Below are 26440 nucleotides of genomic sequence, written 5' to 3'. Positions count from 1 at the left end.
ACAGTAATTAAAAAATAAAGCTGCAGCTAAAATAAAGAATAGGAAATATTAGGGGAAGAGAATTCACTAAAAGAAAAAAGAATTCACCAATGAGAAAAAGAAAATTTCTCACTATATGAGAAATATAATATTTCTTATTACTTAAAGAGGAAGTGCCTTTTAAATCTTGTGTACAATGTTACTGAAATACTTTCAAGTCTCAAGTAGAAAGTTATAATAATTAGCATTTTCAAACTTGTACATCTATCTACTCTTCTGATACCTAAAAACTTCATATCCCCTTAAAATGTGAAATGAAACACAATAATCAGAAATTCTTTATGTATAGTCTGGATTTGTCTCACACTGTGATTAGTATTTAAAGGATCAAATGGAATTCATATCTCCTCTCAAATAAAGCAGTTTTCTCAACATCTTGGATTTATCAGACCTCTCTTGGAGAATATGCTAATTCCTGATAATGAGTTTAAGCTTCTGTTGTTACCTTTTTCTTTCAACTCTTTTCTTTGTAAAGAGTGTTAAAAAACAACAACAACAACAACAACAACTCAATAATGGGGAAAAAGAGGGCTGCTCTATAAGAGGGAAGGATTTAGTAAAAGATGGGAATAGCATGTAGGGGAGTCATTTTTTACAGAGATATTAAATTTCCTCAAATTAAAGGAGCAGACAAACCTGAAACAGGAATGCATCACCAAGAGAGTTACTGAGGCAGAAAACAAAATCCTTCTTTGGATGCTCAGGCACTGCTTGCACGATGCTGTTCTCCACCCAGACTGCATGCTTGGGGATGCTGTTGTGATCTATTCCAGACCTCCCATCACTCTCATAGAAGAATAATGTGCATCCTAGGAAAAAAGATCAGAGGCATTCAATATATTGAAAAGAATGATTTGAAAAGACTGAAAAGAAATGATTTGTGTAATAGCAAGCCAATGCAATATGAAAATCACCACCTGAATCCAACCAACAGGAAGTAAGCAAAATCTTTAAAATCCTACTTTGTAAATGATTCCCATTTCTTTGGATTAAAAGCAAACAGAAAATCCAAAAAGGAATGGTATCGAATAGAAAGGTGGTTTGGTATGCTGTAAAGAGTTATTTAATCTAGTAATTGAAACTAATAAATAGTATGACCTTGGACTCAGAACCTTGAACATAAGCACATAGTTGGTGCTTAATAAAAGCTTGCTGACTGATAAATCATTTTACTCAGCAGACCTCAATTTCCTAATTTGAAGACTGAAATGATTACGATTGTGTCCAGTTGTTTTTCAGTCATGCCGACTCTGTATGACATACTTGGGTTTGTTTTTGTGTGTGTTTTTTTTTTTTTTTTTTGGCAGAAATAGTAGAGTGGATTGCCATTTCCTTCTCCAGATCATTTTTTACAGGTGAGTAACTGAGGCAAAGGGGGTTAAGTGAGTCATCCAGGGCCACATTGCTACTAAGTGTCTGAGGACAGATTTGAACTCACAAAAATGAATGTTCCTAACTCTAAGCTCAACACTCTATTCACCAAGCCACCTAAAGTGTCTCTTATGATTAATAACAGATGATCTCTAAAGCTCCCTTTTGGATTTTAAAACTCACAATTCCATATAATAAATGTTCTTTATTTTCTCCTTTACTTATCCTTTATATTCATCTTTTCCCTCACAGTCTTTCCTCCCCAATCAGTCCCTCTCATTACTTCCAAATGAGATTTTTTTTCTATTTCATGTTGCTGATCTGAAAGATTGATTTTTTTCTTTTCTTAGCTTATCTTCTAACAAAAGTTATGCATACCTGATGTCTCTGCTTCCTCATCTCTTACTCTAATCTTTTGCAATTTGTATTTTGAACTTATCACTCTGCTGAAAATGCTCTCTCCAAATTTAACAACAAACTCTTGATTGCCAAATTTCTTCATTCTTTTCTACCTATCTGCTGCATTTGATACTTGACAACTTTTTCCTTCTAGATATATTTTTATGACACCAACCTCCTAGGCCTCCTCCTACCTGTCTAGTTGTTCCTTTTCAGTCTTCTTTTTTTTTTTTTTTTTTTTGCTGGCTTACCAATTATATTTATGACTCTAAACTGTGACTCAAACAACCACAAAGAATATTCAGGAGAGTGAGGAATAAGGATCACATCAGTATTAGAAATCTTAAAGATTGGCAGAATAATGATATCATCAATAGAAATAGGAAGGTTTGGGGAAAGGATGTTTTGGGTAGAAAGATGAGCTTTGTTTTGGCCATGCTAATCTGAGATGACACAATTAAAATATTAAATAGGAATTTGGTGATGTGGAACTGAAACCGAAATAAGAGCTTGGGAGTAAATGTATAGATCTGGGAGTTATCTACACAGAGATGATCTGATCTGCACAGAGATGATAATTAAAATCTATGAGAGTATGACTCATGTCATGAGAGTAAACTCATGAGAGTGAGAAGAGAGTAGTCTAGGATATATGATTAGGACAGTGCATGGTCATGCATTGATGATTTATCAAAGGAAATAGAAAAGGACAAATCAGACAGGTAGGAGAACCAGGAGGAAATCATGTCATGAAAGCTGAGAAGAAGAATGGATACAGGAGATGGAGTCAAATATAGTAGATGAGTCAAGAAAGGTAAAGAGTAAAGGGAAAAACAAATATCAGATTTGGCAATTAAGAGATGATCTCCAAGTTCAGAGAGAGGAGTTTTAGTAAAGTGATGAGATTGGAAGCCAGATGACCAAATTTTGTGGTGTGAGGGATAGGACAAGAAAGGAAGACAATGATTGTAGAGAGTTTTTTCCTAGGAGTTTGAGAAAGGAAGGCAAGGTATAGCATAACTTGAGAGAATGCTAGGGTTTTATGGAAGACTTTTAGATATGGATGATATTTTGGCATGTTTGAAGGCAGTAGAGAAAGAACCAATAGAAAAAGAGAGGTTGAAGATTAAAGATAAGAAAGTGATAATGGGATGTGAGGGTGGATGCAATCTGCTAGAGAAGACGGGAAGAGAAGGGATAAAAAGTACACTTATGGGATTAGTTTTCAAAAAGAAAAGGGCCAACCTCATTATAAGAGATTTGGGTAAAGGAAGAGGGGGAATAATGCAAAGGGGTTTTGAAATGAAGGAAAAAAAGAAGGTGACAATAAATGGTCTCAACTTTCTCAATCAAGGAAGAGGTTAGGTCTTCAATTAAAGAAAGGAATTAGGAGAGTACTAAGGAAAGTTTGGTATAATTTCTATGGTGAGTGAGAAAGAGAAGAAATTAGAGAGGAATATAAGGACTATCATGTTGCAGTGAGGGACAATTTGAAATTAGTTAAAATGAATTTGAAAAGTACCCAGATACCATGCTTATATCACTTCCTCTGGGATTTTACAGCAACACATGTATGGAAGCAAAAAACAAAGAGCAATAACCTACTTTAGGGTCAGAGTCAGAGTTGTCTGCCTATCCCAGTTTGCATAGTTCTTTTCCACATCACTTGCCTATGGGCTTAACATATTGGAAACATACTCTATCATCTTTGCAGATTTCTCTTGGTTCTATTCCAATTCAATTCACCTAATGTGAATTTCCCTAGTTCAATCCCAATCTCACCAACTTCAGCAAATTATTACAAATTTTCTGTCCTCAAACCTCCTTCAGCACCCCTTCCCTAACTTCTCAACCAAATCCCTCATTTTTTATTTTTTAAAGAAAATACAGGCCATTTTGCCACGACCATTTTCTTCTCCCCATCTCATGATTTGTTGATGTCATCCTTCATCTCATGTACAGTAACTTCTGATGAAGTGGCCCTTCTCTTTAATAACGCCAAGCTTTCTATAGATACCCTTAGATTCATTTCCTCCTGTTTTCAAAAGATGACAATCCCAACATGATCACTCTTTTTCTCTAACCTTTCTTCCTACAAATACACCCAAGTCTCCTAATCCTTAAAAATAAAACAAAACAAATGCAACTCTTATTAGAACACATCATCCATTCCCTCAAACTATAATCCAATACCTCTCTTTCCCAAAACTCCTAAAAATAAATCTTTCTACTTATTGCTTCCAGTTCATCTTTTTTAAATTTTATCAACTCAACTGTCACTGTTTTCTTTTTTAACCTAAAAGTATTTTTTCCATTTATATGTAAAGAGTTTTCAACATTCATCTTTGTAAAATTTTGAGTACCAATTTTTTTCATTTTCTTCCCTCACCAATACAACAAAGTGATAGAGATTATACATGTATAATCATGTTAAACATTTTTCCACATTAGTCATGTTGTGAAAGAAGACTCAGAACAAAAGAGAAATGCCACAAGAAAGAAAAACGAAACAAAAAAAAGTGAAAATAGTATGCTTTGATCTGCATTCAGACTCCATAATTTTTTCTCTGAATGTGGTAAAAGATTTTTCAACTAATGATTTCTTAATTGCCAAATCTTTTTTTTAAATCCTAATCCTGAACTATTCTAAATTACTTACTAATGTTGACTACCTTCTCCTCCTGGATAATTTCTCCTCTAGATATGTTTTTTGTTTTATTTACATTATTCTCTTTTTGTTTTCCTTCTACTGGTCTGACAATTCATTCTCAGTTTAACTTAAATCATCATAACATCATGCTTACTAAATGTACAAAGGTGGTCTTTTCTTTTTTCTCTACATTCTCCATCTTGGTGATCTCATCAGATTTCAATGATTACAATTTTCATCCCAATGAAGATGACTCTCAAATCCATAAAGCAACTCTTGTCTGTCTCCTAAGTTAGAAGTCTATATCACCAACTGTCTTTTGGATCTTTCCCACTGGACATCCCATGAGCACTTCAGATAATAATGTCCCAAACAGAATTAATTTTCTCTTTCTCCAACCCCATTTCTTTTCCAACTTATTTAAAAAAAGGGAACTATCATTCCTATAGTCAAACAGGTTCAAGACCTCAGTGTTTTCCTTAGCACCTCCTTCATATTCAACCACATATCCTATCAACTGCCCATCTTGTCATTTCTATCTCTGAAAATTCCCTGCCCAATAGTCTAGCTGCCAAACTGATTTTCCAAAATTAAGGCCTGACCCTGTTAGCTCCTTTACTTGTTCAATGCACTTTACTGGTTCCCTACTACATTGTGGATCAAATATAACCTTCAGCTTTTAAACATTCATATTCTAGCCCCAATCTATCTTACCAACCTTTTTATACATGACTCCCTCTACAACTTTGTGGTCTAGCAACACTAACTTCTATTCAATGGGGCTACCCAAAACGTATAATTAAGAGAAGAAATGAAGATACAGTTTGAACTAAGTTCAAAATACTAATTATAAGGTCTTCCAAAGGTTCAGATTGATCCTTGCCTATCCAGGTATTATATATCCCATATCAAGTAATTTGTCAAAGACTATTCTATGATCCAAATGAGGCAGATTTATGGTTTGAGGATTGGGTGATTCTCATACAGAAACATTCATAAAATCCACTGACAAATGGTTCATTTTTATATAATAGCTGTTTGCCTCCTCCTGTTCACTTCATTTCAACTTACATGTTATCTCTTACTCCCTCTTACTACCTGTTTTTAACTAATTTGACAATAAAAATATTAAATTTTAGCCCCATTTTCTTCTGAGGCAATTGGGGTTAAGTAGCTTACCCAGGGTCATCCAGCTAAGAAGGTGTTAAATATCTAAGGCCAGATTTGAACTCAGGTCCTCCTGACATCAGAGCTGGTGCTCTAACCACTATGCCACCTAGCTGGTGCTAGGTGCTCCTTAGCTCCATTTTTTGAAAGAATTCTTAAACAAAAAATTATATACGCTGATCTCATTTGTGGACTAGTCTCATATTCATAAAATATGTGTATATATGTATATATATATATATATGTATAATGTGAAAGAATATGTAATTATGCAATTAAAAGAGAATACATAAAAGATCAATGGATTGGGAGTGAGAAGTGTGGGTGTAAATTCTATTCATATTAACCACCTGGTTCATGTTAGCTAAATGATCTTAGTCACTTTATATTCTGGGCTTAATTTGGGCTTAGTATTTAAAATGATAAATCATTTAGATGCTCCCCTAAGATCTTGCAAAGACAGAATCAGGATACCTTGGGTTAGTATATTTCAATATCTAAATCCTGCCTCAATAAACTTATGAACTTTCAAGATGAAGATATGAATGTGTGTGTATCTGGATCTAGATATAAAAGAATATAGATATGTGCACACACATATTACACACACACACATACACAAATATATATATATATATATATATATAGGGAAGGTGCAAAAGAAAGTGTGAAAAGACAAAATCAGGTCAAAATAACTTGACTGGAACCACTTAAGCAGTACCTGAACTTTGCTTCAAGATTTCAATATTCCTAAAAGAGAATTCATCAAACAGGATTTACCTGTGAATTTACTAGTTGCTATTACTGTCCAGTTGTGAATTTACTAGGTACCATTACTGTCCAGGTGTTAATAATGATCTGAGACAACATCAGCCTTGGGGCTGCAACTTTGTAAGTGACAAATTTGTACAAAAATTTATATGTAATTTTGTATGTGAAGGTCCTTCTCATAGATTCCAGCTTCTTAAACTGCAGTTTGTGACTTCATATGAGGTTCTGAAACGGAATGTGGGGATTATGATGTCATGATATATTATCAGTAAATGTATAATTTATATATCTATATACTCAGGAATATGTAAAAATCAGGTCAAAAAGGGATCATGAGTGGAAAAAGTTTAAGAAGCCCTGTCATCTATCATCTCAAAGTTAGGCTACAGTGGATTTGGAATTGTGGAATATAACAGATCTACTTTCTGATGATAACCAATAATATTGTTTATATGATCCTCTATAATAATATATATGTTTCCCCCCCTCTGGCCAAATGCATGGAATTGAAATGATCCATATATACTTTATCTAAGTCTATTCTATACTATAATGTACAAGACTACATTTATAAGGTATGAACATAAAATAAACATTATTTATTTTTAAAATACACATATAAGAACTTAAATATTCAAGAGCTATATATCCAAATTAGCAAATGTCTGAAGCAAAGTGAACATTGTAGGAGGGTAGCATTTTTTTTTTTCAATGATACTGCCTCCACTTAAATCATTTTAGGAATTCCTCTTTTTATACTACCTTCAGAGCCATTTGAAAGCTATGTTTTGACAGAATCATCTATTAGCCTTTCTTCCTCCTCCTTTGTAAGTACACTTCAGGTGGCACCTCCTACATTATGCTTTTCCTGCTCTCCCTAGCACTTACACCTCATTTGTGCTTGCTCTTGCACTCTCTCATTATCCTATATATATTGTCTCTTGATTGTTAAGAAAAGTAAAAACAAAAATGAAGTTATTTTGTATTCATTTAATTGTGTATCCATCCTTCCCTCTACTTCCACTTTCAGAACAAAAATACAGACATTTGTAAGGTAAAAATGTGTATTTTTAATTTTGGGGAGAGTCCAAAATATGTACTGGAGAACTGCCATTAGTTAAAGGGATGTATTAAAGCAGTTACTGTTACTGTATACATTTTATACATGTAAAAGATTGCTACATATAATAACATGTCTATCCCTTCTTGATCTTTGTGTTATTATAATCACCTACCAAGGAAACTAGTCATTTTAGGCACTTAAAATGTTTAATGAATTAAATTTAATTAAAATTATAAACTAAAAATGTTTATATTTAAAAACAAGATTAAAACATGTGTAAAAAAGAATTATAGATTAAGAATTAATAGATTAAACAATGAGATCATTCAAATCAGTTCCAATTGTTCAGTGATGAAGAGAGCCATTCACACCCAGAGACAGGACTGTGGGAACTGAGTGTAGACCACAACTTTTTCACTTTTTCTGTTGTTGTCTGCTTGCATTTTGTTTTCTTTCTCAGGTTTTTTTTTTTTTCCTCCACTGGATCTTGATCCGATTTTTCGTCTGCAGCAAGATAACTGTATAACTATGTATACAATATTAGATTTAACATATATTTTAACATGTACTGGACTACCTGCCATCAGATGGGGTGGGGGGAAGGAGGGAAAAATTTGGAAAAGAAGGTTTTGCAAGGGTCAATATTAAAAATTACCCATTCATATGTTTTGTAAATAAAAAACTTCAATATAAATTTCTTTTTTAAAAAAATTAATAAAGTAATAAATATATCTTCTATCCTTACCTTTCAAAGATACCCAATAGTGCTTCCATTTCCTTCGGGTTGCTGACTCCACCTTCTTGTTCTTTTTGTGGACAAGGAAGTTCTTCACTGCTAAGGCTCCAGCCTTTCGTACTGTTCCTTGGGCAGCAGAGAGGAGAATATCTGACTGTCCAAGAGAGCTCAAAGTACCACTACTCTGTTCATCACTGTGGGCAGAGCCAGCTTCCTCAAGGCTTTCACTGTTGTTGGTGCTCATTTCCAGTTCCCGACGGAAATTCTCATATACCCCTTGTCGGGCAGCATCTCCAGTAGAACTGCTGCCACTATCACTGCCCAAAAATGCTCGGCTAGTAGTTGGGGAATAGCTGGAATTGGTAGCATTGGAGCGCCTGGAGAGGAGGTCTGTGTCAATGGTGGCTCCTTCAATTCCACTGTCTGCAAACTCACTCCCTTCACCTATGTTCACATCCTTGAAAGGAGAAAAAAACAAGAGAAAAAAAGAAGCCATGTCATTTTAGGGGATTCAATGTACTAAAGAGCAAAATGAGAAATGAGCTGAGGATTGGGCTAATTAGCTATGTAACCTTGAGCAAACTGCTTAATCTCTATGCTGATCATTTTCTTTTGTGAAAAATGACAAGGCTGTATTATTATCTATAAAATCCCTTCCAACTCAAATAGTCTATAATTCTCTGATGCTAAGACAGCCAGTGTGCTTCTGTCACTTCAGAAGATGATCAAACCCCAAAACTGACAGATCTCTCCTCTGTCATCTTCTATTGACCAAATAATAATAAAAGCTAATGATACCTATCATTTATACAGAGCTTACTTTGTGTCACTGTGCTAAGTGAGCTTTACAATTATTATTTCATTTGATTCTCACAACAACTCAGGGAGATAGGTATTATTATTGCCCCCATCTAATGGATGAGGAAAGAGTTAAGTGACCTGCTCAAGGTCACACAGCTAATAAGTATATGAAGCCAGATTTAAATTCAGACCTGCCTGACTCTAGGCCTGGCATTCTAATCATTGTGTCACATTGTTGCTCTGCCTTCACTGTTTTAAATTATAAAAATATGAAATTCTCTGGACGAAAGAGATATTCTGCTGTCCAGGAACTGTTAAATTGTCTCAGCATGAGTGCTAATAATTTAGATGGGTGGGAGAGAAGAAGAGTCAGTGTACTTTTCTTTTTCTAGCTGTCTTGTACTTATTTGTCTACATTTTAACTACTTTCCCCTATGAAGGAAGCTTCTTGAAGACAACATTTTATTTAGGTATTTGAATAGTTCGTGTGCCTTGCACAAAGTAGGGTTCAATTCATCTTCACCGAATAGGAAAAAGAGAAAAACACTTCATATAAGTCATCATTTCTCTGTCTTGGTAATTACCTAATTGGTAAATCAACTACAGTGATTCTGCTACCTGCTAAGAATTGCAGCACTCAGCTGCCCGCCCTTAGCTTTATAAGAGTGCTTTGAGATCCCTGGGAAAGTTCTATAGGCTGATTAGTTGCTCCAAATGTAAGAATATATAACAACATAACTAACTCTGTAGAGCTGCTGCCTATAAAAAGCCTGCTTGGGAGTCCATTATTTAATGTGATGACTAACAGGATAATATTGCACCACCCCACCCACTCATCCCACAAGGAGAGAGTGTTCTCTTCTAATCAGGTCTGGGAGCTTCTTCAATTCTTAGTTGCTTGGGAAAAGTGTCTTATTCTGTATTGTGCCAAATAATTCTGCAGGGCCCACTGCTCTATTCAGCATTCTGAGATTGATTTCACTTTTTGAACCAGAGATGCTTAGAAACAAGCGGTTTACTGCCGCTAGCTAGATGATAGTTTAGAGTCAAAAGGTAAAGAAGCATCAATTCCCAATTCCAAAAACTTAAAAGAAAAAAACTACAATTCTCTGCTTGCTATGCAGAAGAGAGAACCATCCTTACATTAGAGTTTTAATTGCTCTAAAATGGTTCATGTACTCCCCTAAAAATAATTAAATCCTATTGGAGGTTATTAGAGTCTACCACAATCACTTATATATCATCCCTCAACATACTTTTTGAGTCATTCCCATATTTAATATTATCATCCTAAGCACTAGAGTATTCAAGGTACATCTGCATAATTCCTCATTAGCTAATTAAATTTGACATATTGCTCAATTAATCAAGTATGCCAAGTCCACACCCTAATTCATCAAATATTCTCCAAGCTGGAAAAACTTCCTTTCCCAATATACTACTCATGCCTTTCTGTACATTACATCCCTTCCTAATCAATCCTCTAATTAAAATAAAATGAATACTAAAATTATGGAACATAGAACTTGTTAGCAATGACATAAATGATAATACAGATATAAAAATTAAGTGCTAACAATATTTTAGCTATGAAAATGTGTCATTTCAAACTATCATTGTAAATTGCATGTGATTTCACTTCTGGACAACTATACTCACAACTTCATTTCATAAATTAGTTCACTATCTTAAATCAATGTGTATTGATCCTCCTAGATTTCTCTGAAACCACTCCTTTTATCATTTCTTATGTTAGGATATTTCATTTCAGTCATATGCCATGAATTCTTCAACCAATTCCCAATTGGTAGGCATCCCCTTAGTTTCTTTCTAGTACGCTGATATGACCAAAAAAAGCTGCTGTATGTATACATCCTTTTTGTCTTTCTTTGATCACTTCGGAGTACAGATATAGTAGCAGGCCACAAAGTATGCCTCTTGGGTTAGTAATTCTTTGGACATAGTTCCATATTACTTTCCACAATGGCTGGACCAGTTCACAACTAAACTTAACAGTTCATTAGTATGTCTGCTTTCCCAAAGATCTTAGGTGAAGCTCTTGAAACAGGTGTCATGCTATGAATAATTAATTATAGAATAATAACAATAGTAATATTGGATGTCACAATTAAGCAGTTTTACTGGCAAGAAATGAGACTTTTTAATTAGCTAACAAGGTTGCAAACATTTTACAAATATTCTTTTTATCCTCAAATGCAACCCTGGGAAGTAAATACTACTATTATTCCCATTTTACAGATAGGGAATCTGAGACTGAGTGGTTGTTATTTTTCCACAGAGTCACATAGCTATTAGAAATACCTACCAGTGTTTTCTTGTAACATGAGTTAGACCCATTTCTTCTTGTTCCCTTCTTTGCCAGGGATTAGTTTTACCCAAAATGAGACAAAGGGGTCTAAAGCCTGATTGATTGTATTTCCCTGACTTAATTCCAGATCACCAAGGGAGAGTTAGGTCCATCTGAGTTGGTATATTTAAAGATCACTCAAATCACCATGTGCTTTATCATATCTTAACTTGATAACCACACAGTTTCATAAGGAAACTAGTGAAGCTTTCTCCATAGAAGATAAATACTACCATATCTTTCTTCCATATTCTTTCAATATTGGAGTAAAGCAAACCTTCCTTTGATAACTGTGCTATGACTTTAGTGCTGTATTTCTTATGAACATCAAATCTAAATAGAGTGCTGATGTTAAAACTTAGTAAGACTAGCTGGCCTTGCTAAATCTTATGTTAAAGTTAATTGTTGCTTGAAAATAACTGGATTTTTATAAGAACAAGATGGACATTAAAACATTCTATATTACTTCCCATATCCCCTTCTAAAAACTTTTTTCTATGGATTTATGTACTCTGCTGTTTTAAATATTATTTCCATAAAGACTTTTAGTGACAAAAATTTAAAAATTGAAGATTAAAATTTTTTAAAATATATAACAAAATAAGTAAAAATATATTAAAACAATAAAAAAAGACCTTTAGTGAGTTTTAAATTCTTTGCACTATACATCACTTCATATAGATCTTCCTATATTTCTTTACATTCTTCATTAGATATCATTTCTTATGATACAAAAATATTCAAATATATTAATATGTCCTGATTTGTTGAGAAATGTCATAACTATTGAATAAGTATATTTTGTTTTTCTTTTTTTCTTTTTTTTTACTACTAACAAGAATAATTCTGCTAAGATTATTTTTGTATAGGTAAGTCTTATTTTGATGTCAATACCATTTTTGAGATATAGTCCAACTAGTGGGAATAGTAGGTCAAAGGATATGAATAATTTTATTAGCAATTACTATGTGGTTATAGTCTGTCTGAAAAGAATTTACCAATTAACAGCCTTACTAATAGTAATAGTATAGAGTATGCTTATTTTTCCAGAGCCTTAAGGGCACCGGATTTTAAGATTTTAAATTATCTTGCCAATTTAATTGGTTTAAATATTCCTGAGTTGTTAGAACTTGCATTTCTCTAAATATGATAATTTAATTTTAATCACTTCAGGTGGTTACTGGTCATGCACTTCTTTTTTAAGAATACCCTAATTCACATTCTTTGATGACTAATCTTTCAGGAAAAATTATTCCTTTAAGTCAATATCTCATAGATTTAGTGTATCAAGCAAAGGTTTTTGCTTTAATCTGCTGATTACAAAAGCATTACAATTCCTTGAACAAAAAGTCTTTATTTTAATATGATCAGTGATCAAAGGCATCTATTTTGCCTGAGGTTTTTGAATTTGTTTAATAGGTAGAAGTTTTCCTTTCCATGATGATGACTCACTCTTTCTCTCTTTTTTTCTCTCCCTCTCCCCTTCTTTCTCCCTTTCTTTCTCTCCTTTCCTTATATATACATACATATATACACATATACACGCATGCATGCCTGTGTGTGTATACACACACATCCTATACGTTAAAATTTATTGTGCATGATATGTAATATAAATGTACCTACTTTATACCATATTTTTGTTTAACTTTCCCCAGTTTTTATTAAATAATTCTTTCCCCAATGTATATATAATTTGAAATTTATCAAACATTAGTATATGTGTCTCTAGTCATAGTGTTGTACTACCTAACCTGAATCTAGATTTCTACTAAGTATGAAATAATTTCGATAATTGCTACTTTATATTAACATATACTAATACAAATATCCTATTATTACTTTACCTAATTTTATTAACTAGCATATTTTCATTTTGATCAAATCTATAAGGCACACCATACCCATAGAATTGCTTTTCTTCTTTTTTTAAATATCCAGTTATTTAATTCTTCCTTTGTTTTTCTTCAAACTGTTTTATATCACTCTTTGTTTGTCTTGAGATATTAATATACAAGTTTACACATTTTGTCACAGTCATAAACATTTTTCTCTTAATTTGTTATTTTTTTAAAACAGGATTTTAAAATATTAATGACTTTGTGTATATATCATATCCCAAATATCTAATCAATTTTTTTTTCAGTTTTCTAAATGAGTCAGTATATCATCTTCAAATGAAGATTTTAAACTTTTCTGTACCTGTTTTCTTTTAATTTCAATTTTTAACTTTATTGCTATATTTTCACTTCTAAAAGTAAAATCACAAAATAACCATTAGAACAACCACTCTATTGAGAGTAGTGGCAAAGTTTCTGTTATTTTTATTCAAGTAATAAATATTTTGTGTTATGTTACAAGAAAAAAATCTTCTATGTGTTTCAGTGCTATTTTTTTTAAATAAATGAATATTATATTTTAACAAAGAATTTTTCTGCATCTACTGACTGGACGGGGTTAAAGTATTCTTGGTTTTTTATGATTTACAATATTGTTTTCCTAATATTAAACTATTCCTGGCATAAACCTATTTTGACCAAAATGGATAATCTTTTGGATATAGTTTTTATTCTATTGGCATTTTATTTCATACTTTTACACAGTCACTAATAATCCAGTAATAAAATTGACTTCTTTCTTTATTTCATCCCCCTTGCATGAGTCAAGGAAAACAGCATTGCTTCTGTCTTTAATTCTCTAAAGGTGATTTCATTGATCCATAAATTATTTGGCTTAATAACTCAACTTTACCTCTATGTTTTCTGAATGTCAAAAGCTATTTTAAGGTAGGCTTTTCTCTCCAAAAATGTCTCAAATTCAGGAAGGATTTTTAAAAACTAATTTTTGTCTTTTAAAAGAATATGTTATAGTGCCGAAAAAATTAATTTTCAAAAGCTCAAATTCTTAATTTTTCACCATGTTCTATTCTAACTGCTATTATTACTGGACAACTATTCTGCTTTAAAATTTTTGAAATAGTGTTTTTCAACTGCTTAGAAAATCAATTCTTTGTCACTATAAATCTTGACCTTAAACAAGAATATGTGCATGACAAAAAAAAAAAAAAAAATCGGGATTATCTCTATTGGTATCCTATGAATTCTGCTAATTTTTAATTTTCCCTTCTTTTTCAGTTTTTTTGAGAAACTTTTTATGGAATGATCTTAAATCTCATTACCAAATTATTTTCTTTACAGTTCTCAGAAAGCTCATTCTTAAATTTTCTCCCTTTTCTTTATCCTTCATCTCTAGAACTTTTTCTTTAAACATAGCTTCCCTTTTCTTAAATATTTTATTGATGATTTTTAAAAGTGCTGCTATTTCTTGTCTTCCCAAAGAAAGACATTAAATCAAAACAAACTGAAACATTATTTCTGAAAACATGCTTCATTCTACACTACTACACATTCATTTTATCATCTATCCTCTGAGAGGAAGACTACTTCACAACCAATCTCTTAGATGCAAAATCCAAATCTTTTCTTATTGAGTAACTTCCTGGATACCGAGTTTTTTTTTTTTTTTTTCCTTACAGCTTTCCCTGTTGTCTTAAACGTATTTTGTGGGGAGATAATTCTGTTTTCTCTAAATCATTGTTGTATTCAAATTCTCCAGGGATAATTTTGAATTGCCAAGTTTATCAACACCTCATTCTAAAGATCCTTCCTTGGAATAAGCATTTTCATTTTATTTTGCAACATTTTTGCTAATTTATTTCTTCTTTTCATTCTTTCAATGTTTGCATCTTAATAATGTACTAGTTTTGTTGCTGCTGGTAATATTAATGATTTTCTAGTATAGTTTCTTCTGGACTTTTATTTTCCCTTTGGCTTTTTAACTACATTTTCCCACTATTTTAAAACATGGTTTTGCTCATTTTTTGGAGTGGTTCACAAACATTTTTATTTTGGAGATTTCTGATAGCTTTGGTTAAAATCTTTTCCACCCTTGCATTCCACTTTTTTCTACTCACAGAGTGACCATCTTAATTCAGGCTTTCATCACCTATTGCCTAGATTTGACAACAGTTTCTTAAATTGTCTTCTCTGACTAAAGTTTTTCATCCCTCTAATTCATACTGGGTACTGATACTCCTGCCAAAGTATAAAAATTAATTATATATCTGACTTTGTAACTTCTCTACTTAATCAGCAACAATAGTTCCTTATCACCTCCAGGATCAAATACAAAATCTGTTTGGATTAAAGCCTTTCAAAGCCTGGCCTCACCCTATATTTACTTTGACCCTTTTTGGGCATAATTTCCCTTCCCAGAGTCTATGATACAAATTGTACTCATATAACATATTCCATCTCTCATCCCCTTTGACCATTCATCAATTGAGGAATGACTTTTATTCTTATAAATTTGACTCAGTTTCTCTATATATTTTAGAAATGAGGCTTTTATTAGAAATATGGGCTGAAAAAAATAATTTCCCAGCTTTCTGCTTCCCTTTTAATCTTGGTCACATTGATTTTATTTGTGCAAAAACTTTTTAATATAATGTAATCAAAATTGTTCTCTAGTTCTTTGATCATAAATTCCTCCCTTTTCCAAAGATCTGATAGGCAAACTATCCTTTGCTCTCCTAATTTGCTTATAGTATCACCCTTTATGCCTAAATCATATACTTATTTTGGCATAGGGTGTGATCATCTATCATTTCCAAGTCTAAGTAGCAGTCCCAAATGCCTAGAATGCATTCTCTGTTGTACAGAATCTTTTTCTATAAGATGCAACTCAAACAATATCTTCTACATAAAGCCTTTTCAGATCCCCCCTATTACTAGCACCCTTGCTCTCAAACAATCTCATATTTAATTACTTTGTATTATGTTTATTTATTTCAGATTTATGCAATATATATTTTTGGATTGTTTTCTTTTCCTCTTAAATATTAGCTCTATATTAAGAAGGAATTTTCCCCCTTTGTATTTGATTCAGTGCTTGGGACATGTAGGTGCTTAATAAATGCCTTCTGATTGACTGGCTGATTTCTAGCACAACTTAATCTAAGAAATGCTTTGAGTTACTCATCCTCCTAAATAAAGTAAAGAAATGAAGAGTCATTTTTATATGAATCGTTTTATAGCACAGGGTGAATTTTATCTACCTTTATTGCTCACAGCTTAAAGTAACAGCTGAATCTGTGATTCAAGCAGAGAATTTTTATTGCTTCTTTAAGTGGAAACATATGCCCAATATACACATCAAATTATATAAATTTTTAATCTAATCCACGGAGAAATAACAATTAACTGCCAACTTCTAAACCCCAGTCTTATCACCTGAGGCATGCCAAACATCCAGAAATTCAGGAACCTGAGAGTTTCATTAACACTTAATGTTAATTATCTTAGGCTTCAAGTAGAAAAGTGAGGTGAGGTTAGATTATCTCTTGTCTCTCTCAAATTCTAAGTCCTATGATCTTAAATTCCATAAAATATTCCAATATCATATTAATTTGTGTTATTCTAATACAAGTTTCCTCACATTAATACTTTCACCTTATCTACCTCTAATACTGTATTCCAGACATCAACTGTCTTCTATCTCAGGAAACAAACACTTACAAAGTAGAAAGGTTGGAAAAATGATAATTTTTTCAGCAGTCTATACAGAAAATACAAAATGAGAAGGACTGTACTAAGATTATGTAAAAGTTCTTAATCTCAATTTATGTTGTGGTGACTGATCTTTTATGAATTAGTTAATTTTAGGAGTTAGAGGAAGAAATAAACTGCCAAAAATGTTACTTGAAAACAACTTGGGAGATGATCTAAATGATGATGATCTGTGGGCAGGCAGAGAACTGTTAAAACTGGCCCATCTTCAGGTTAGAAGATACCTCAAAATAGCCCGAAAAGCACAAAAATAATAATTTCATAGGAAAAATATTCCATTGCAATTATACCTTAACCTCATCAAATAACCCATGAATCTTGCAAATTCAACATAAATCTTTCCTTTGCAAATATTCACAAAACTTACACTATAGTTTCTATTGCATGTTCAAATATCTAATTGTTCATTTTGGGACTGTAAGTAACCATTATTTTTAGTCAATAGTGGGTATGAAATTTATCTGAACCATTTTTAGTGGTATCATAAACTGAAGGAAGAATCTGTAACATCCTCCAGGGATGAAGAGCATATTTAAGGTATATTCTCACCTGCTGCTCCTTGATAACAGTGCCATGAAGTTTACGGATGGATAAAAGACACTGTGGTCTTTACAAAGACAGTTGACTTATGTCATGCTATGGTATAGTTTATTCTATTTTTATAGTGGATTACAACTGAAGTTGTGAATAAGCTGTGTCTTAATTATATAGTAAAGGTGTTGGTTCAAATGTTTAAGAATAATTAGCAGAGAACTTTTTAAATCTTTGTTATAAAGAAAGGCTAACTCAGTAGAAGAGAGGGAAAGACATATTGGGAAATGAATGTGATGTTATAAATAGAAGATATCAAAACCAAAAAAACTGTAAAGAGGGAAATAAATGTATGAAGGCATCCCACTCCATCAAAAAATAATAATAATAGTAATTCACAGCAAATAACAGCAGTACTCAGGGAAATATCTTGGAAATTGCTGATTCAAAGACTGATGATCCATATCAACTTGGACATGTCTCTAGCAGAGGGCCTTTGCCCAAAGGTCAATTCCATTTAATATTTTTATTAGCAATTTATCTGAAAACATAAATATAACTATTCCTGAACTTATTTGAATACACTGACTGATCATGGAAAGATTTTTAAAAATACTTCAAAGAGGCTAGAATAGAATAATGAGCCTCATCCTAATAAAATGAATTTGGATAGAGATAAATAAAAAATCCTATATCTGTTTTTTAAAATCAATTGTATATCCAGCCATTCTGGAAAGCAATTTGGAACTATGTCCCAAAATTTATTAAAATGTTCACACTATTTGACCCAACTATACCATCTACATCCCAAAGAGGTCAAAGGAAGAGAAAAAGGACTTGTGTGCACAAAAGTATTTATAGTTCTTTTTGTGGAGACAAAGCATTAGAATCTAAGGGAATACCCATCAACTATGGAATGACTGAACAAGTTATGGTGTATGAATATGGTGTATGAATGGGAATTGTGCTATTAAGAACTATTAATACAAATCTTTTCAGAGAAATTCATTTTCTTATACGAATGGATATGGAAAGAAGTGACCAGAACAAGGAAAACAATTTGTACAATAATAACACTGCAAAGACAGTTTTGAAGGACTAAAAGAATCTGACTATTCATGACAAAGCACTATTCTAGCGACCTCATGATAAAACATGCTATCCCCTACTGACAGAAGTAATAGACTCGGATTGCAAATTGCAACATTTTGCCTATAGACAATGTGGGGATTTGTTTTCACTCTACAGATAAATGTTTTTCTTTTTCAGTTGTGAGAAGAAAATCTAGGAGGGAAAAAAAGTAGATTTTTGCTCCCTCCCTCCCCCCCCCAAAAAAAAGTCTTTTTCAGTTCTAAATCTCTGATACCATATTGCAGAGAAGAGTAACTTTAGAGTAACTTGAGATTCCCTAAGGCTTTATGAGTCTACTATTTTAAAAAGAACCATATAAAAGAGCATAATGCTTGTGATCACTAGACAGGACTTAGGAGTAGATACAAGTTGGTTACAATAAGAAATAAAAAGTTAAATTGTTCATATTTAGTTTTGTCTTAACACAACTCTGGGGCTGTGAGGACCTCAGGCCATAGAATATTAATCTTGGGGTGAAGAAGTTTTGGTCTACAAAGGTTGAGTTAAGAATGTACTGCAGCCATTCCAGTGCTTTAATGATTACCATATTGCTATATTCCTAAGAAGCTCTCAAGAGAGAAAGGAAATTATTTCCTTTAGAAAGTCTGTTCCATTTCTACCATGGCTAATTTTTAGGAAGTTTTTCCTTATATCAATCAGCCAAAATGCAAAATCACAAGAAACAGTCCCTGCCCTTGAGACACTCACATTCAATGGATGAAACAATGTGTATTATAAGACATATAAAAGTAAGTGGAAAGTAATATCAGGGAGGAAAGAGAGGAATAGCAAGCGGTCAACTAAGGCTTCCCACAGAATGTATAATTTGAGTTGAAAACTGAAGGAAGCCATAGAAACTAATGGCAGCTGGGTGATGTGGTAGTAAGAACCTTAGCCTTCAAGTCAAGAAGACTCATCTTCCAGTTCAAATCTGAGACATTTACTACCTATATGACTCTGGGCAAGTGACTTAACCCTATTTGCCTCAGTTTCTTCATCAGTAAAATGAACTGGAAAAGGAAAAAGTAAACCACTCCAGTATCTTTGCCAGGAATATCTCAAATGGTGTCACAAAAAGTCAAACACAGCTGAGAAACAACTGAATGAGACAGGGTAAAGGCCCAAAGATAGGAGGAGGCAGATCCTGTGGGAAATCAGTAATCAGGCCAGCTAGAAGATAAAATATATGAAGGAGAATAAAGTAAAAAGACTGGAAGGTAAATGGACTAGCTTACAAAAAACTTTAAATGTCAAAAAGAGGTCTGTATATTTGATTCTAGAGCTAACAGGAAGCTACTCTATTGAGTAGTAGCAGCTGACCGGGGCTCAAGGCATGAGCTTCTCATTGCAAAATTCAGACTGAAATTAAAGTAGGAAAAAAAAACCACGGGACCATATAGATACAAATTAAATAACATCCCTCATGAATATGAAATAGAGGTGATGAATAGATTTAAGGGATTAGATCTGATAGATCTATGAACAAGAACTATGGACACAGGTTTACAAAATTGTAAAGGAGGCAGCAACAAAAAACATTCCAAAGAAAAAGAATAAGAAAGCAAAAAGGCAGTATAAGGCTTTACAAATAGCTGAGGAAAAACGTAAAGGGAAAGGGGAAAGAGAATGGCATACCTAACTAAATGTAGAATTCCAGAGATTATCAAGAAGAGATAAGAAAATTTTCTTAAAAGAGCAGTGCAAGGAAATTGAAGAAAACAATAGAATAGAAAAGATAAGAGATTGCTACAAGAAAATCAGATATCAAGGTGAAAAGTTTCATGTAAAAAAATGGGTAAAAGATTAAAAGTGGTAAGGAAGCACAAAAGATTAAGAAGTAAGAAAACACAAAAGAATTAAAACAATATCTTAACCTCAACTGTAAACGAGATGAGATCAGACACAATGAAAAGTGAAGTCAAGTGGGCCTTAGAAAACATTGCCAACAAGGTGAGTGGAGGTGATGGAATTCCAGCTGAGCTATTTAAAACCTTAAAAGATGATGCTGTTTAAGTCCTGTACTCAATATGCCAGCAAATTTGGAAAACACAGAAGTGGCCACTGGATTGGAAAAGATCATTTTGTGTCCCAATTCTAAGGAGATGTTCCCTTAGAACAATGCCAAGGAATGTTCAAATTACAAAAAAATTCTACTCATTTCACATGACAGTAAGATTATGTTTAAACTGCAAATTAAGCTTCAGTGATGGTTGTTGTCCTTTGTCCTGAAGAGGACCAAAATAACATCACTGTGTTCGAGCAAGATGCAATGTGTCCAACTGTGGCTGATCAGACCAATATGAGTTCTGAAGGTTCCATCATAGATCAGGTATAGTGTGAACTGAGAATTACTCGAACTGGAGACCAAATTGCCAACATTTGCTAGATTATGGAGAAAGCCGGGGAGTTCATCTACTTGTACTTCTGCTGCATGGCCACACTAAAACTTTTGACTATGTGGATTATAACAAAATGCAAATCCTCAGAAAGATGTAAGTACCAGATCATTTTATTTGCCTCCTGAGGAACCTGTATGCACATCAAAAAGCAATAACTGAACATTATAACTGAATGTGGCACAACTGGTTGGTTTAAGATTGGAAAAGGACTATAATAACTTATTTAACTTATAAGCAGAGTACATCCTATGAAATGCCAGGCTGGATGATTCAGAAGTCAGAATTAAGGTTACTGGGGGAAATAAACAATCTCAGATATGCAAATTATATTACTCTGGCATAACGTAAAGAGAAATTAAGAAAGCCTCTTGATGTGGGTTAAAAGAGGAGAGTATAAAAGCTGGCTTGAAGCTTAACATAAAAAAAAAAAAATTAAGATCTTAGCAATTGATCCCATCACTTCCTGACAAAAAGAGGGAGAAGAAATGGAAGCAACGTCAGATTTTATATGCCTAGGCTTCAAGATCAGTACAGATGGCAACTGCAGCCATAAGATTAAAAGATGCTTGTTCCTTAGAAGGAAAGCTATGGCAAATCGGGACAGCATATTAAAAAGCAAACATCATTTTGCCAGCAAAGGTCCATGCAGTTAAAGCTATGGTTTTTCCAATAGCAATGTATAGCTGTGAAGAGTTGTACTTTAAGGAACTAAGGAGAGGAGAACTTAAAGCATCTTTAAAGGAATCATGCATTAGAAACACAGCAACAAGAAGCAATATGATCAAAGGAAGAGGAAGAGTACTGTTTTGGGAGTCAAGGAGCCAGGAATCAAATGATTTTTGTCATTTAGCACCTGTAGAAATTTTGGTAAGTTATTCAATCTAGGACTTAGTTTCTTACTTTGTGAAATAAGGTTGAACTAGAGATTATTGCTAGCTCTAAATTCTATAATTCTGTGAGCGACAACCTGGTTGGAAAATATCTACCATACCTAGGTGACAGCCTGTAATATCTTCACATGCTAAGAGATGATAAAAAGAATTCCCCACCTTCTGCCAAACAGAAATTGGCAGGAATATCAAATCACTGCTTCATTTTTATGGGCTCAATAACAGACCTGCATCATATACTATCAGTAATGCTTTTCTTTTAAATTCACTTTAAAAACAACTGTTCAGTGAAAGTTATATTCAAATGACTGCTTTTCCTCTTAAATGCCATTAATGAATTTCTCTAGTTCTTCAAAAGTCCCCATGAGAAGGACATGAAAGATTATTATGTGAGAATGAAAATTTTATAACTACAAAAGCACATTGGAAAGTGAAGTTCTAAATCTCTTTCAAAAGTAAAACTAAATTCTAATTAAACTCTGGAGGCAATGTGTCTATATAGATGGATAGAACCAATCTCTAATTCAGGTTCTCTCAAAGACATTGAAGCAGTACAAAATATTGAATGTATACATATAGAAGCTAGAGTCACTGTGGATATTAATATCTGATGTAAACTAAAGCTTTAGACATATCTAAGTATTCTCTAATAAATCACAGAAATTTGTGATCTTCATTGAGAAATCATAGGTCTTTTCCTTATTCCTCTGACCTTGAAAAAGACATTTACCATTTATGGAACTCAGTTTTCTCATCTGTAAAAAAGTTAATAGATCAGACTTGATGGCAGCTTAGAATCACATAATAGTTTTTACATTTAAGCTCTTAGGGAGCCACCTTTTAAATAAAGATAGGATCTTTTGATAATCTTCAGTTACCACCATCCAACTCAGTCAATAAACATTTATTAAGCACCTCTAATGTACAAAGAACATTATAATAAGCACATTGCCCAATGGCTTTACATCTCCATTCATATATACAATTTTAGAAAAACCACCTCTACCTAGCTTTCTCCAGTTTTTAAAACATGGAACCAGCTAATCAACAGGGAGCTAAGCACAAAACTAAAATTTGGAAATTGTGTTTTCATGCATAGTCTCTCAAATTCAAGTTTGAGATTAATTATAAGAAGACTTTTTTCCCTCTAAAACTTCAGCATGACAATCACTTCTGTGAATTCTATAAAAGCTTATATTTATTTACTCCATAGGTATCTCTCACTTATCCTCCTCATTGATACTCCCCCCCTCCCCGAATCATATTAACTGAAAGAAAAACCACTCAAAATCTAGTGTACCATGGCTGAGACTATAAGTACTTGAGAAGAGAATTATTGATAAAAACTCAGTTTAAGTATCAGATTCAAACTTGATGTTCACCTTCCCAAACTAGGAATCTGTTTCCTGTAGGTCACAAGATAGCATGCAAACATCATTATATTCCAGAACCAATAATAATATCCATAAGAATAGCGACTGAGTAATTAAAAATGATTGCAATTTTTAATCTTCTAAACCAGTCTCTGAATCTGTTCTATAGTTCCAAATCCCTTCATTTCACTGACAATAGTCATTATGTAAAAAATGACTTTTCGTGGGTTTTGAGAATGTGAATTAATATATTCTGAGAGCAGATCAATATGCCAAATGGATATGCCATTTCTGGTCAGGATTGATTGTTTACCTACCTACTTCTTACCTCCAATCTAGTTTAAGCAGATTGATCTGAAGTTTTTCCTTGTGGTCCTGGTTCTATTACAATTTTTGATATAAAGTAACTTACATGGAAATTGCCCTGGGTAGTGTCTCCAACAAAAACCAAAAACTTCCTCTACTAGAAACTTATAGAACATAATGAGTGTCAGGGAAAGATTCCATTAACATTATTATTATTATTAATAGTAATAATAATGATAATTACTATGAACTTATATCTACAAAGAAATTTTAACTTTTTAAAGCAATTTCACATAAATTACTAGCTTAATCTTTGCAACCACAATAGAAGATGGGTAAGGGAAGCTTATTTTAATTCCAATGCTTCCCTTTAGAATTCACATTTTACAGAGGAGAGAACTGGATCAACAGGGATTTAGTGAACCTGATCAAGCTCAAAGAATTAACTGGGTGTAAGGCAAAGAATAGAAATGGAGTCATCTAACTCTCTGACCCAAGAGGGAAAGGGAAATTGAAATGGTTCCTATCATCCAGAGTGTTTCTGAAGAACTCCAGATAAGACTAGTTCCCCACTAATCCTCCTATTTAAGGGACCATCAAATTAGATGTAGTGGCTAAAAGGACCTGAGTGGTCAAGCTCCCAGTCTTTCTGCAACCACATTGTATTTCGTCCATGGTGACAATGTTTCTAAGATAGGAAGAATGTTTGGAAGACGTGAACTCTGATTCCAGTCAAGTTTTCACTGACAAGTTACTCCCACATCCTGTTTCTCTTCCTTCTCTTAAGCCCTACCCCTTATCCAAGAAACTACAAGATAAGGGATTGAGAAAAGATTCTTGTGAGAAAAGTAGCAACAGGGTCACCAGCATATCACCCAGTGTTTTTAAAACATTGGTCAGAAAGGTTAAACGCTGAACAAAATGAATGGCAGATTCTAACAGCAAAGCTGTGTATTTTTAAAGCTATTTTCTAAAATGCTTAAGTAGAATTAAATCACTTTACCTGAGTTGTTTTTGCTCTTCTGCCTTGCATGCTGTTGCTATGGCTAATTTGTGAGTTGGTGGCACCTTCAGAAAGACAGTGAGATTTCCTACAGGGAAGTGTATTATAATTACTGTACGGAGGAGTATCCTCGGCAACAGCTGATGGCATCTTACGGTTTGCAAGATCTGGAACATCAGACATTAAATTCCCACAATATCCCACAAATTTGCTCCTTGGTCCATGATTTGCTTTTACGCCGTTATTCTGGGGTACGTACAAGACACCCAGGGAATTGGCACGGTGGCAGGTACTCAGCTGCTGTGAAGCATCCCTGGCTTCCATCCCTCGATCCTCCCCACGGTCTCTCTCTTCCACTGAACCCAAGATCTCTTCGTTGCTTGTTAAATGTTCTTGGCTCAGATCAGAGAGTGAAAATTCCAAGCTGTCCTCCCGCCAGATATCTGCAGATTTTGAGCGTTTCTTTTTAAAGCTTGAAGTTTCCATGAATGTGGTCCCATTGGTTGTGTAGGGACGCTGCCTTCTGCCTCCCTCAGGCAGATACGTAGAGTCATTCCCATAAAGCCTGTTCTCCTCGGAGTCTGGCATGCTTTGTGCAGAGGCTGCTGTCAGGATTGTGCTGCTGTCTATACTAGGAGTGATGGAAGAATCGGTGTGACAGGAGACGGGTCTCAAGCCCATTCCCACCCTGCCCACCCAAATTGGGCTCCCAAAGTCTTCTAACTTGCTTTCTTGGGAGAAGGGCTCCATGCCATTTTCTGCCAGAGATTGTGGGATGCTGGGAGTGCTGCTGGATCGAGTGCTCACTTCAGAGTTCCTGTGGATCACCCTTGCAGAGGAAGCGTGCCTCATCCGTCGGGTCTTGTTGGACAGGCGAAGAGAATGGGATGTATGCTTCCTCGACAGGTTCCCCTGCTTCTCACCATAAAACCTGTGCTCTACATTTTGGCTTTCTGTATTTCCCATGGTTTTATGGTCTGTAAGACAAAGAGGTGTGGGGTAGAAGAAAACTGATTAATTGAATCATTAATAAGTAGAGGCATTTCAAAAAATAAATAGAAATGGAGAAGGAAGACAAAACATCTTATCTCACAGGAATTATGAAGGTAATCACAGCTGTTCTAATAGCATCCAATAGATGTATTCCATCTGGTATTCTGAAAAATGAAAACTCCTGACATCTGCAAGAACTGACACTAAGGGATGGAGGTTCGGAAAAGAGGATTACAAATATATCTTAGCCTACATGTTATAACACTCAGCCCAATGCCTATAATATGTAGGCACTTAATAAATGCTAGTGATATGTCCCTAGTAAATACCATGAGAATGAAAAGCTTACAAATCTTTTTTTACCTTTCTTAATTAAAAATACAAATTGAATTTTAAAATTGAGCTAATAAAATTCTATCCTCTATCTCCTAAAATATTAACTGTCCAGATTGTTGGCTTGCCTTCTGTTAGTGTATAAAAAGGGAAGATATGTTTAATTGAATTTGATTGGCTTCCTTGGCTACTCTTTAGATAAAACAGGACAATCTTTTAATCACCATTCTTTGTGACTGCAGAGGGAATAGAGAGTGGGGAGGTTGTAGGTATGATTATCAATTATTATTACCAATTATTGTCAATTTCAGCATAAGCATTCATTAGATAACTTTATTACAGAAAATGTATTCCCTTCACTCCATGTAATATAATCAAGTTTAATATATGTAATGTAATCAATTAAAAAAAAATAGAACTTCTTAGTGTAAATCATATCAACTCTACCTAGTAAGTCTAAGCTATAAGGAAAGAAGATTTTCACCTGTA

At 33.7% G+C, this 26440-nt stretch overlaps 1 protein-coding gene across 4 annotated transcripts in view; it reads right to left on the bottom strand.

The window, feature by feature from the left end:
• TIAM1 (TIAM Rac1 associated GEF 1) overlaps window positions 1–26440 on the bottom strand; it is a 265969-nt gene that overhangs the window by 84154 nt on the left and 155375 nt on the right. For all 4 annotated transcript variants that reach the window (XM_051984885.1, XM_051984888.1, XM_051984889.1 and 1 more), the window contains 3 exons: window positions 24626–25602; window positions 8206–8653; window positions 676–848 (listed from right to left, as the gene is read on the bottom strand). In XM_051984885.1, the coding sequence (XP_051840845.1) occupies window positions 676–848; window positions 8206–8653; window positions 24626–25591 (1587 nt within the window). In that variant the 5' untranslated portion in view covers window positions 25592–25602. The remainder of the gene's footprint in view (window positions 1–675; window positions 849–8205; window positions 8654–24625; window positions 25603–26440) is intronic.

This window comes from Antechinus flavipes, chromosome 3, assembly GCF_016432865.1.
Source record: "Antechinus flavipes isolate AdamAnt ecotype Samford, QLD, Australia chromosome 3, AdamAnt_v2, whole genome shotgun sequence".
NCBI lineage: Eukaryota > Metazoa > Chordata > Mammalia > Dasyuromorphia > Dasyuridae > Antechinus > Antechinus flavipes.
Note: the sequence above shows the minus strand (reverse complement) of the source record. Positions and strands in the feature narration are given on the sequence as shown.